We start from the raw sequence: 14,942 nt of genomic DNA on the forward strand, positions 1-14,942 counted from the left end.
CACAATTTAGATATCCAAACAATGCGTATGATGACAAAAAAAAAAAAAAAAAACTAATTTGACATGGATGTCATGAAAACTAAGGTTAAATCTAGGGGTGAGCAATTGATATATCGATTCGCCCCAACCTACCGAACTGAACCGATTCGCCGGACAGATGTGTGATGACGAGCGGACGGTTGCAGATTGATTTTTTTCAATCCACCTAGTTTTGGACGGATGACAGATTTGAGATTCTTTTGACAGCAATCGAATCGCCAAATCGCGAGCACCCCTAGTAATTTGTAAGACTTTGTATTTTCAAATTGTTTAGATATTCTGTTTGTGTTTTCAATTGAAAAAGAGTTCAAATATTCTGTTGAATATATTCTATTAAAAAAGAGTTTTTAACTTGAATATTTTTTTTAATTGAAAAAATAAATATATTATTTATCTATATTTTTTATTTTTAAATCTAACTCTAAAAATAATAAATAAAAAAGATGATATATGCTGGTTAATTTTTATTTTCAAAAACAGATATAGATGTAACAATACAGAGACATATAATCTCTATTACTGCTCTGTTCATAGTTTTGGTGGTTTGAATTATTTTTATATTTTAAGAACCATATATTGTAATACTTTATGTAGATGAGGCATGCTGTGATTGTAATATGTAGATAAGGCATGCAGTGATTGTAATATTCTAAAATTTCAAACTTTCTTTCTTTGATGAGACATGCAGTGATTGTAATACTTTTTAAAATCATTGACTATAATACTTTTTTTTTTTTTTTTAAGGAAGTGCATAAGTTGAATTATGTTAAAAATTTATAAAATTTTAAGAATAATATTAGGGATCATGAAAAAAATATCATAAAATTCATTATGAAGATTTTTCATCCTTTGATTAGTGTGTGGTGTTTTATTATATGTATAATCCAAAGATGGAAAAATTTTCATGATCATTTTCATAATATTTTTTTCATGATCCCTAGTATCACTCAAATTTTAAACCGCAAAACCGATTCGCGTTCATTCGCCAATCCGCTCAATCTACATCTGTCGGATTGGCGAACGGATGACAGATTGGAGATTCCGTGACCGCAACCGACCCGCGCCCACTCCTAGTTAAATCTGTGGCAAAGATGTCTTTTAAATCTACTTTTAAGTTGAATTAGGGTTAAACTAAAGATAAATAGCACTGGTGCTATGTAATATGTTGATTTAAATGGTTCATTGATTGATGTTTGTTCTATCTTCAAATGGGACATTTATAGCTGTTGGAGTTTTCTAAAAATATGCAAACATCAAAATCTAAAACAACTTATGTTAGTGGAATGCTGAACCTCCTCATGAAGTAACATCTGTCCCACTTTGTTAAAAAACTCTAGGATGCAGATAGGGTATCATGTGGTATGTTACATGGTGCCTTCAACCAATCCCATATTGTCTTTTCATCACCTAACACAAATATAACTCCCACTCTCTTAACTAATGAGTGAAGAGGAGGATATCATATAACACCTACCTTATCAACACCTAAAAATTTCTGGACTTTGTTGCTTTTTAGGGTGTTAGTTGTGTGCTTCAAGACGTGGGTTTGACTATAAAATATGAGCCGTTTGGTGAAAGGGTTGAGCCTCGGATGAATGACAAGGGTACACCATTGATCAAAGTGGTTACATTAGTATAGCTGATGTTAGGAATTCAAATTGTAGCCGTTGGATGCCTTAAGTAGTGGAACTTCTTTTGCCTGCTGATACTTGCCACGTGTCCTACTAACTCTATCCATTAAACAAATACATTTATATATAAATGGATATATTCAATTGGCAATCCCTAACTTTGGGTGTGTTTGATTAGGGGATAAAAGGATGGATTATTTATTGTGCGGATTATAATCCGTATAGTAAATTCAATTCGATATTTATTTATTTTTTAGTCTGTCGGATATAAAGTCTGGCCGGACTCCTTATCTCCCATATGGGGGATTATACTATCTTAGGAAGTGTGTGAGACAATTTGGAGGGATTATTTACTATTGGGATTAGGTGGTGAAATGACCATTTTGACCATCTACTATTTAATTATGTATTATATTTAGTAAAATTTAATAAAATTTAAATGTCTCAATTTAAAAATAAAATAATTTTATTTAACTTTTTATTGATGTTTTATTTACTTATTTTTAAATAATTTTTTATAGATATTTTATTGATATTTTATTTAAAAATTTTGTTTATATTTTATTTAATTTCATTATTTAAATGTTAATAGATGTTTTATTTAATTTCATTGTTTAATTATTATTATTTTTAAAAGCAAATTTATTTAAAATTTTAATTAAAAAATAATATAAATTTTTATTGATATTTTATTTATTTATTTATTTAATTTAAAAAAATAAATTTATTTAATTGTGTAAAAAATAAAATAAAATGAATTTTTATTTAATCTAGCTAAAAATAATTAAAATATTAAAGATATGTTTAATATTGCTATTACTTAGTAAACAATTGAAAAAGGGTAAAATAGTATTTTGTTCATTTATCCTATCCAGTCCGTCTAACCAAAGGTTGGATTAACTAAAAATAGTCTTTTCCAGACATTTAATCCCATCAAAAAACAAACACAGGATACATATCCAATCCAACCAAATAGTCCGGGAGATTTACAGTTCTAGGACTCATGTCCAACGGATTCTAATCTCCCTTTATCTAGTCTGTCCAATCAAACACACCCTTAAGAGATTTGAAATATTCATGGACTACCAGAATTGACTTGATTACACAAATCCAGGAGTCCTCAACTGCCAATTTTGATTTTGCAAAAGCCACCAACTTTGGCCCTGTTTGGTACAATTTTTTTTCAGCTTATTTCAGCTTTTAGCTTAATTTAAGTTATTTTGATGTGCTTGGTTTAGCTTAACAATGCAGTTTATAGCTTTTTGTAAGTCAGAAATCAGCTTATTCTTTGAGTGGGGCAGGAGAAGCTTGATTTATAAGTCCGAAATCAGCTTATATTCATAGTTATAAGTTATAAACTGTTAAGGCATAAGGTATAAGCACTTTCCCACAACTCTACCAAATAGGGCCTTTAAGTCACCACTTAGACATGTGACGGTCCTTTTATTGGACTATCATTTTTTATACAATTAATTTTTTATTATATATGTTTTTTTATTCTTAGTAAATTTTTTTTTTAAAAATTTTAAATAAATTTTTTATTTTTAAATACATTCAATATGAATATAATTAAAAAATATAATATTTATAAAAAAATTCTTAAAAGATTCACTAAATACCTAAAATACAAAAAAAAAGAATAAAACTTTAATATATTTTCGTATTCTTGTATGATATTTTAATTTTTTTTTATAAATATTTTACTTTTTAGGTACATGTAATTAGGTGCATCTAAAAAATTAAAAAAAAAAACAAAAAATAAAAACTTTAATTTTTAATATTAGAACCAAAAAAAGTGATTACTTTTTGTTAGAGTTGTCGGAGATAATTTAATAGGGGTCAACCATTATTTCTAGACTACCAAATAACATCTTCGTGACTAGTTAGGCCATCTCCAACGTTTAATCAAATTCATCACCAAATTTAAATTTGGTGAAAATACATCTTTTTTTTTTTTTTTTTTTTTTTTTGTCTTCAACGGTTTTATTAAAATGATATCAAATTGAGAACGTCTTAAAATTTTCACCAAATTGAGGACCTGAGTTACGTTCCAGCAGTTTATTATACGTGGATGTTGGGGGTGAGACCCATCGGATGACCGACTGGACGTCCGACTAATTGTCCCCGATCGTCCGACTAACAAAGAACATAACATAATGGTCTCTTGTGGCACTAATTTTCATCTTCATCTTTTTCAACAACCATAGTATTTCGGCAAAAAACATGTCCAACAGTAAAAACAAACAAAATATGGTATTTTCCTTGTAAAGAAGTGCAGTTTCATATTTTTATTATCAATCTATTTTGAAAGTAGGTCAATGTCATCAAACTGGAATATCACTTGGCTCCTTCAAAATCACCAGAATATTCACCAACACCTATTCGAAAGGTTTTAAAAAGTAGCCGCAACTGTTACGTAATACCGTTACGTAATGGTTGTAGTGGTTATCACCATCCGTTATGGCCGCCATAGTGGTGTAACGAAAATTCATACGTGTAACGGTCGTTTCGGTGTTACATAATAGTTGTTTCGGTGCATAATGGCCGTAGTGGTACTGTAATGGCCGTAACATTCCGTTGGACAACATTACACCTAAGGTTTCAAAATGCGGCGTTACGTAATGGTTGCAATGGTAGGCACTACGCGTTACCCCCGTTTTTGCGGTGTGATTGAGATTCACAAGTATGCCGGTCGTAGTACTTGTAACGGCCTGTTACGCACCGTTACGTAAAAGTTTTAAATTGCGTCTTTCGAAAAAAAAAAAGAAAGAAGAGAAGCTAAAAATAGGGGAAGTGTATAGAGAGAGAAGAGGGAAGATGAAGAACATGTTATTGATTTGTTGAAACTGTATGACCTATGCTATTCTATTCGGATGCTATCACTCAATCATTTTATTTGTGTGTGTCTTATCTATATATTGTTTGATAATAATAATAATAATAAGAAGAAGAAGAAGAAGAAGAACAAGAAGAAGTATGGTCATTATATATTTGGTTTGATTAAATATATATATTTAGGCTCTTATTTATTGTCTTATCTTTGTCATTGTTTATCTATATGTAATAGTTAGTGATTCATTTTTTTGGTAAAATATCTAGAAAACATAACACCTATAATTATATACTAATACTTATTTTATACATGTCATTTTTTTTTTTGATTAGTTTATTTTATTTTTATTTATAGGTTATCCAAAAAGAGAATGAATGTTCAAGTGATCCAAACCAAAAAAAAAAAAAAAAATTCTTATAATTTATTTTTTAAGTTTTATATGATTACATTAGCATGTATAATTTATTTTTTAAAACTATTCAAGTTAAAATTTGCATATACTTCCACAAATATAATGATTAAAAAAATAATTTTATACATCTAAGTCTAATAATATATATATTTTTGGTACAAACGTAATATGGATTAATGACATATAAAGTTATTAATTATTAAAATAAAATATAAAAAACTCAGTTTATAGCGATTTAAAAATATGAAATATATTGGATCATACTTAGAAATTTACAAAAATTGATCAATATTTATTTTAAAACCAATAAATATGATTATGGAAAAAAAAATTGGTAAGTTTTTTTTTTTTCAAATTGTGCGAAAAATAAAAAAATTACATTTTCGATTACCGTAATCATTACGCTATGGCTTTTGCACCCTACAACCACAACTGCGCCACCGCCACTATTACGGTGATTGCAACCCTTTTTCAGAATCTCGCCTATTCGTGAACTTCAATAAATTCAACCGATACAAAAGAGACTTTTTTCAGAATTATCAGATCATTCATGGTGATAATTCTAAATCAAGCAGTGCCTCGAGGCTGCTGAACCAGATGCTTCACCAGAAGGCCCAGAACACTAATGGTGGTGGTGGCAGCTTCAATTGGCAGAGGAAGTTAAAGGAGGATTTGATAAAGGGTTTTGCTCAATGAAGTCACTGCACCAAAAAACAACCATCTTGGCTGAGCTCATTGGCTACAGGACAGAAATAACATTTTTTGACCAGGAGTGAGTGAGTGGGTGGGTGGGTATAACAATAAACTACAAATGTAATTAAAATATACAATTCTTCCTACGTTAACCCAATAAATCCAAAGGAAACAGATCAGATCTTGAATCCATTAAGCCCGTGAATTAATACATCTATAATTATTAAATTCTACAACAAGAAGTACAAAAGACAGAGATATGAGTGCCCCAAATTCAAATTCATTAAACCAACAACCAAATGAAATACAAAACCAACCAAATCCTCTTTCTGGTCGACTAGTCGGTCGTCTCTCCGGACGTCCAGTGCATTTTGATAAAAGTTACCGTATTCACCGTTGAAGTGATTGGTATCAAATTGAGAATTTTTTTTTTTTTTTTACTCGGATTTGATAAAATTTCTACTGAACCGTTAGAGATGCCTTTATGGAGTTTGGTGAAGCTATGTTAATGGGCTGGCTGGTCCAGGCTGGGGCCATGAATACCTCCTAGTTGAGTTCTAAAGTCGGGCCTAATCCAGTATATTTCATGAAAACTAGCTTCAGCCCAGCCCAGCCCAGCCCAACCAAGCTCGGCCGATAGCTTCCTCACGAACTACAAACAACCAAAGCATCATCCCTGTGATTTTCTCGGGAAAATTTCAGTTGGAAAAAAAAAAAATGGCTGGTAGATTGAGCCTCGTCGCGTCTCGGATTATGGGCGGAAACGGTGTCGCTTCCCGATCCGTCGCTTCCTCTCTTCGCCTCCGCTCCGGCATGGGCCTCCCCGTCGGCAAACACATCGTCCCAGACAAACCCGTAAGCCTCTCTTCTCTCCCCCCCCAAAACCTAGAATTTCCATGATTCTATACATTCACTGTAAATGCATACATATCAAGTTCATAATTCCTTCACCTCTATTTTTAATTTTGCAATTTTCAACTCAATTGCGAAACCCTAGATTCATTTTACTGGTTTTTGTTGTCTGATTCAGCTTCCTGTAAATGACGAGCTGGTTTGGGACAACGGGACTGCATTTCCAGAACCTTGTATAGATCGTATCGCCGATACGGTTGGAAAGGTGAATTTTTTTTTTGGTTGTTGTTGTTGTTGTTGTTGTTGTGTGTGTGTGTGTGTGTGTGTGTTTAATAGATTGTAATTTGGAATCTGAATAGTTTCATGAGAATTGGGTTGTGGTTTTTGTGCTTGTTAGAGAAATATATCAAAATTTATGTATCTATCTTTCAGTATGAAGCTTTGGCTTGGTTGTGTGGTGGTTTGAGTTTTTTCGCTGGTCTTGGACTACTGGCTGTTTGGAATGACAAGGCCTCCAAGAATCCATTTGTGAGTTTTCATTCACGCCTAATTTACATTTTGTATCTTATGGATGACATTAGTTTTGTTTGCTATATGTTCTGCTTATATCATTATGATGGTGTTTGGGAAGTGAGTTTTTATGTAGATTTTAGTAGATGTAGGTTTTTATGAGATAAAAATTTTTTAGTGTTTGGGAAGATATTTGGGTTTTTATGTGGTTGGATGTGATGTTTGTGAGAGAAAAAGTGAAATGATTATGGGGTTGGATGTGATATTTTGTTTGGATGTGTTTTTTTTGGTTTTGCAAAACTTTTGTCTTTTAGTAGAAAAAATGAGAAAAAAATTTGGGAACTTACTTCCCAAACACCACCTATATCATAATAAAATCTGAGTGTAATAACTGCACTTTATTGCCATCTGTGATTGGTGCACGGTTGCTATGGATCAAATCATATGCTTCTTTGAAAATCTGAACTTTGGTCTGGGAAACATTGAAGAGTGCACAACTTCGGCGTTGGAGGGTCTAATCTTCAATTACATAGTGCTTGGTCACTTGGAATGAAGTGGAATGAAATGATCATTTCATTAGAATTTCTATTCTCGCGTTTGGTTCACTAAAAAATGATTAAAAATGAATTACTAATGGAATCATCATTCACCATTGTATGGGAATGGTCATTCTATAGAGAGGTTAAGGAAATGACAATTCCATTCCATTCTACCTTCATTCCAGTGAACTAATAGCCTAAAAGGTTTAGTTGTATTTGAAAATCTTTGGTGCTAGCATGGGTTATCACATTTCATGTTTAGTTAGAAGGCATTTCTATTGTTACCTTAGGTAGGAAACTACGTAGAGTATGTTTATACTTGGTGTGGATGACACTAATCACTGTCGTCAACCTGGTACTGTAACCTTTTTTTTATTAGTAAAAATCTAATTCTGTAACCATGTAGTTGTTATGTACTCACATCTAATGCCAAAAAGGAATACAATAAGTTTCCTAAAATAAAGTTCACATATTAGATAGAGATTATGTAATAAGATCCTCTCATTGTTGCCACCTATGAAGCAGACATATGGATGCGGGATACATGTATATGGCAATATGACAAAACTTATATTGCATTGTTTCCCTTTCACACTTAAGTATCGGATATGTATACGAGGAGTATCGGAATCCAATACGGGTATAGTACGGATACAACTCCCTTTTAGAAGTATCTATGCTGTATAGGTTGCTACCAAGTACTTGGAATGAATTACCTTGAGTTTCAGTATTTTCTAGCAGTCAAACAGATTGTGGTTTCTATTCTGGCCACTTGTTTGACAGGATTAAAATTTTACTCAATATCCATCTCACATTGCAAAAAATCATGAAACATGAACTGAGATATATGTTTATCAGTTAGGTGATGTAGCTTCTTTTGTGAACTTCAAGTTGTAAAAGCATGTATTAGTGGCTGTTTTTTTTTTTTTTGGCATCAGTTTCAAGTTTCATTTCCCTTTATTATTGGAAACTATTATTAATGGCATGATGACCATCACATATCTTCTTTCGCTCATTGTAGCATGCGTTTTTTACTGTACTTAGAAGTGCCTTTCCTCAGCTTCTGGTAAGGCATATGACCAAACTAATGGTGCGACTGTAGCCTAATGCTAAATACTTCACTTATTCTCTAGCCTTGGAAATGGACTTCCTTTTTTATCATGTCTGTTTATCATTAGTAGATTAGGTGTCTGTACAGAGCTTTTCCATCCAACCACTTAAAGCAATATTTTGGTTTTTGACACTAAATTATTTACATTCAAATTGTTGTTCCTCATACTATAGTGTTTGCATTTGTCGGAATATTCTATAACCTGGCATTTCTACCCCCGTAGCATGCTTTGAATGCGTGTTTTTTTGTATTCCAGATCACAGTAATTGAATTTTCTCATGGTACCATTATTATCAGAAAAAGAAATCAAATAGGTTCTTTCATCTTAAATGCACTAAGTATTTTTTTTTATATTTTTTTTGTTGTAGTTATTGTAATTTACACCTTCTCCTGGATCTCCCATAAGAAGCTACTAAATTCAGAAGACATGTCATCATACTTATCCTATTATTGATCAAAGAAAAAAAAAAAATACTTATCCTATTATTCTACCTGGGAGTTGTTTTTCCATTGATTTGTATCCAAAATTTTGCTTCTGATTGATAATATTCCTCTTTTATCTGTCCAGGCCCCAAAGGTCTATCCTTACGACAACCTACGAGTTGAGCTTGGTGGAGAACCATAGGTATTTGGATGCAATTGAGGACAAGATAATGTTGTTTGATATTTGTATCCTCTCCCCTGCTTATTTGTTTGCTTTTGGAAATTCAGGACAGTGAGTAATAATGCATTATTTTGCCTGTTGCTGAAACCAACAACTTGGAACAAATATCTAAAATTGGTTTTGCCTTAAATGCTTTGAGGGACAGGAAGTTGTTTTGATTATAATAAGGAATGTGTGGTTGATTCTAACTTTCATTTTTGTTTGTAGAGGTTTTATTAACACAAATGATTGGCACTGTATACCCCAAGTCTCATGAAAGAAGAAGACAGAAACTGTTGGAACAAAAATGACACTAGAAGATATCATATGTCTAGTAAGCTTCTACTGATACTGGACTCGGAAACATTTTTTTTTAGTTGTAAGAAGGTCAATAGAAATTATACCATTAGATAAATATGCACCGTGTAACAGAAATGCCTGAAGGCTGATGGAGCTATCCTGACAGACCCCGATCTGATCTGGCCTTCGTATAATAATCTTAAATGCATAATAATCACATAAGATTGAAAATGTTATTGTTAATTTTGTCAGCAACGTATAAATGAACATTGAAAATGTTATTGATAGAGATTTTTTCTTAATTTTGTTATGAGGGAATTTATAAATATGCAGTCAGTTGTCCTATGACAATTACTCTTGCAGATATATGCACTAGTAAATCTTTTGTCACAATTGTTATGCTGTTGTTGTCTTCTGTTATTAATTTTTGGTAAATTACTTGAAATGTTATGTAAGGCCCAAAATATTTTGGTATAGATAATGGATCTTCCACATGAACATATTGGCCCTCCTACAATACCACTTAAGCCTAAAGGGTAGTGGGTGAAAACCATCCAAGGCATGGCACCATTTTGATAAAATTAAGTCGGAATATGGGGAAAACTAAGGCTGTTTGTGATATTGTCAAGCAATATTTGGCTGGTTCAAAGGTCATATAAGAAAATTATAGAGATGTGGTTAATAAGGGAAAACTGTCATTTTAACCAAAAAAGATGGAGATGAGGGTGTAAATCCTGTGGCAAAGAGCTATAGTGTGGAAGCTGGTACAAGAGCTCTTACCAAGATGATAATACTAAATGAAATTCGAGGGCTCGAATGCTGTTGTTTTTTTTTTTTTTTTTTTTTTTTGGCTGTGTGTGTTAGTTTATTTTATTTTGTTTATTATTATTATTTTTTTTGAGGGTGAGTTTAAATGTCTAATATAAAATATTAGACATTTTGCACCAACTCATCATATAAAATTATATGAAATTAACAAAATTTAACTAACAGCTTAACTGATTAGTCAATTTTATCACTTAATCAGTCTAACTTAATTGACTGATCAATTAGACTGTTGGTTAAAATTCGTTAATTTTATATAATTTTGTACGATGAGTTGATGTAGGATATCTAATTTTTTGGCACACCCTTACACATAATCACCTTTCAAAAAAAAAAAAAATAAAAAAAAATCAACACAGCCTAACAAATAAAATAAAATAAAATTAAAAAAAATTGATCAGTAAATTTTATCACCCAATCAGTCCAACCAAACTCATTTGCAGAATGTTTAATTTTTTAGCACACCCCTATACATAACCACCATTGCAAAAAGAAAAGAAAAGAGAGAATATAAAAAATAAAAAACCAAACTAACATAACTTAAAAAAAAAAAAAAAAAAATCCATCGAACCCGAGGCCTCAAGCATTAATCCTAAACGAATTGCGTTTTAGGTTTGTGGAAGAAGTTGGATTTAGCAGATTTTGTAATGTCTTGCAATCAAAGGTTAAGAAAATCCCATCTCGTGTTGCCATTACTAGAGACATTGTAGGCATTTTACTGCGGACGCATGGATGCCAATGCAAAACCTAAGTTATAACTTATATGGTGTCTGATTACACACTTTGTTGATGAATGGAAGTTGCAGAAAAGAATCATAAAATTTTGTAAAAAGTTCTGTCAAGTTGAAGATTATAAGGGAGAGCCATTGGTAAAAGACTTCAGAGATGCTTGTGGAGCATAGGGACATGTTTGGTGCAGCTTGTAAAGCTAGTTATAGCTTATTTACTTTTGAAGAACTGTGTCAATGTTTGGTGCAATTTTCACTTATAACTTATGAGGTAGAAATAATTTAAATAAGTTAATTATTGCGAAATAGGCAGAGAGGCATTTTTGATTTCTACTTATTATTAGTTTTTAGCTTACAAAAATTTGCACCAAATAGGCCTGGTGTTGGGGCATAAGTTTTTGTACATGTGTTGACACAATTACAAAGTACAAAAATTAAATTGATACAAGTAGCAAATTAGACGAACAACTGGTATAATTTGTCCAAAATTCAAATAAGATTGATTTCAGGAGCTCTTCCTTCTTTTTGTTCTTGTTTTTGTTTGTGTTCTTGGTGTCCACCACTTGAGCCGTCCTGTCTGCCAAATAAAATGACGCCAAGCATGAAAAAGTTTATTGCCCAAGGCTGATGTACTCAGATTTTTATGAGTGCCTGATTAAATGGTGAAGATTCAATTTGTATAGCGTAAAATTTATATGTACAATAAATTTAAATTATAAGAAAATAATTTTAGGTGATTATTAGGTAGTTAAATATGGGTTCGTAATATTCTATGCCAAACATAAAATGAATTCTTTAAAACATGAAGTCATATTTGTTTCACAGTTACTATATATATATATATATGTATATGTTATTGTTTTTTTTTTTTAGAAAATAAAAAGTAATTATATATTAAAATAAAATAAATAACATACAGATTAAAAAGAAAAACAACAAGACTGTAAAGGGTGAAACAAATAACTGAACAACAACCTATAAATAATAAACAAAAACAAATCTGTCAAATAAACAATTGTGAGTCAAGAAAAATTTCTGATCTCTCATAGATGTGGTTTGAAAAGTTAAATCTGTATCAAACCAAGTAAAATCTGCATCAATATCTGCCGTCGTTGTTGACGTCGTACCTGTTGCCGTTGTCCAATTTCGCTACCGTCGTTGTCATATTTCAAACACTGTCAAAAATTAGAATTGGAGAGGAAGAATACTCGCAATGTGATTGATTTGAAATCTTACATAAACAAATCTTCCTTTCCCATGTACACAAAATATATATATATATATATATATATATATATATATAAAAGCAAATCTTGGGCATGCAAATGGCATCAAGCCCATGTGCCTTTACCATGTAATTTTTTGACATTTTGGCACTAAATCCCAGCACTCTCACAGGCTAAATGACTCCATCACCACCATGTTTCATATGACTCCTGTTTTTGACTCGCTGGTTTATTTAATCACAATTACAACGGTAAATGAGACGAGTCGAGTCGAGTGGAGTTTTTGAGTGTTTGCGTTGAGTTTTTGAATGTTTGAGTTGAGTTTATCAAGAATTAGTCGAGTTTAAGCTCGAACCGAATACAAGTCAAGTTTAAATAATTAAGCTCTAGCTCAGCTCATCAAATATTTGATAAACTCGAACTCGCTAGATTACATACACACGCCACGTCCGATCTTAAAAAAAATCTTAAATTAATTTACTTTATTAAGATAAAAATAGAAAAAGCAAAATGTATGAGAATACTTATATTAATAATAAATTTCATCCATTAAATATGTAAATTTACACAAACACTAAACACAAATATAAAAATAAAATAAATTATTGAACACTCCTAAAAAAAAAAAAGTTTATATATTACTAAAAGTAAATATTAATTTATTTTTTTATACTTGAGTTTGGCTCGATTAATTGACGAGTTTAAAAATCGAGTTCAAACTCGTTCATTTAATAAACGAGCTAAGCTTGAGCTATTTATGAACAGTTTGATTTTTTTGCAGTCCTGATCACAATCTCGTCCTAATTTAGCGAAGTTTTTGCTTGACAAAGCCACATTTTTATTCGAATGTGGCAAACTTTATTTTGTGTTTTCTTTCATGTGCATCTTTGCAACAAATGGGATCACTGATTGGGGGAGCTTCTATTTACATCTCTTAAATTTTTCATTGCACCCGTTTTTATGTATTGTAATATTTATACTTTATGAAGAAAGGTTTGTACACATAAATGTAAATAAATATTAACGAGTGTAATTAAAAGCTCCCAATGACGAAAAGACTAACCTTGAAATCTCATATTTCATATGCAGCTAGGAATTTTCATATATCAAGGGAGAAAATATGAATGGAAAAGTAACAGAAAATCTAGTGTGATGTGAGGGAGAGAAAAATACTTAAAAACAAATAAAAATTGTTAGTACTACATATAATCGTACTTTTATTTATAAAAAATAAAATTATGTACAATATTTTTGTTTTAAAAAAAAAATGCTTGAAAGTATGAGCCATTCAAGATTAGATCGACTACGTATTCTCTCTGTCTCTCTTGCATGTGTATGTGTGAGTGAGAGAAATGACAACTAATGAACGCAGAAGAAAACACCAAACGCTATAATCGTTGATGTGGCTTCTTCCAGTTTGCACCGCCCAACTTGTTTTGGACATCACAGATTTCCAGTCCATGGTGTGTGCCCACATGGCTATTGTTGTTTAAATTGGGTAATTGAAACAAAATAAATAAATTCATGCTTTATTAAGTTAACTAAAAGAACATCAAATAAAACCATACTTGATAAATTACATCATAGAGCATAAATATGAAAAAAGACTAATATAAAAATATATTTAATCTGAATACGAAAACAAGAAATCAAATCAAATTCTGTGTGATACTACAGTGTCCTTAAAATAGACTATCCGCCTCACCGTGGGTGCTAGAGGAACATCGACTTCTGTCTCCCAGGATAAGATGGTTTAAACCGGCTAACTCAGAAGCACCTTCTGTTAGCTTTGGCAAACCGACAATGGCAGGATTCTCTCACAGTAAGAAATTTCTAGCAAACTGACTAAAGAATGAAAGAAACAATTTCTGTGTTTGAGACTTGACAGGAGAGTCTCAATTTATACATGTATAGGGGAGAGGAGAAGCCTCCAGTCTTTATGGTTGGTCACTAATACAACGTTAACCTCTGCAATAAAGGCAGAAATTACAAACCCCATTAATGCACTATTAAACTCTGCAATAAAGGCAGAAGTTACAAACCCCATTAACTCTTTCATGAAGCTAACTTTATGGGGGCAATTTTTCATTCAATTCTCAATGGTTTTTTTGCCATTCTATTTGTGGTGTAAAGATGTTATTGCAAAGTATCTAGATCCATTTGGACCCAACACAATAGATGGTTGGGACCCACTTTAATATTTAGTTAAAGTCACAAAAAATTTATTTTTTCCAACAATCTCCCACATGAATAAAAATTGACCAAATGACTCACACTACAAAAAATTTGCTCTTTTGCGACGGTAAAATACCGTCGCAAATACCTAAAACCCCGTCTCAAAAGCTTTTTTGCGACGGTAGAGGGCTTTTAGCGACGGTAATAGGGGGGTCGCAACAAAGGGGGTTGCTAAAGGCCTTTAGCGACGGTATGACGCCATCGCAAAATATTAGCGACGGCAAAAGTGTTTTTTAGCGACGGCAAAATACTGTCGCTATTAATGTGTAGAAATTTGAAGTTTTTGAGATGGCACTGTGGTGCCGTCGCTAAAAGGTTATTTGCGACGGTGAAGGATACCGTCGCCAAAGGCCTTTTGTTTCAAT

The 14,942-nt window shown here is 31.9% G+C and overlaps 1 protein-coding gene across 1 annotated transcript; it reads left to right on the forward strand.

Annotated features, from left to right (window-relative positions):
* Positions 1–6,234: 6,234 nt before the first annotated feature.
* LOC114293309 (NADH dehydrogenase ubiquinone 1 beta subcomplex subunit) lies at positions 6,235–9,956 on the forward strand. The gene is made up of 5 exons (XM_028237346.2): positions 6,235–6,463; positions 6,639–6,725; positions 6,893–6,988; positions 9,189–9,245; positions 9,494–9,956. The coding sequence occupies exons 1-4, from the start codon at positions 6,326–6,328 to the stop codon at positions 9,243–9,245; spliced, it is 378 nt and encodes a 125-aa protein (XP_028093147.1). The 5' UTR covers positions 6,235–6,325; the 3' UTR covers positions 9,494–9,956.
* Positions 9,957–14,942: the final 4,986 nt, after the last annotated feature.

The sequence above is a fragment of the Camellia sinensis genome, chromosome 13 (genome assembly GCF_055761805.1).
Source record: "Camellia sinensis isolate YWXY chromosome 13, ASM5576180v1, whole genome shotgun sequence".
Taxonomy (NCBI): Eukaryota; Viridiplantae; Streptophyta; class Magnoliopsida; order Ericales; family Theaceae; genus Camellia; species Camellia sinensis.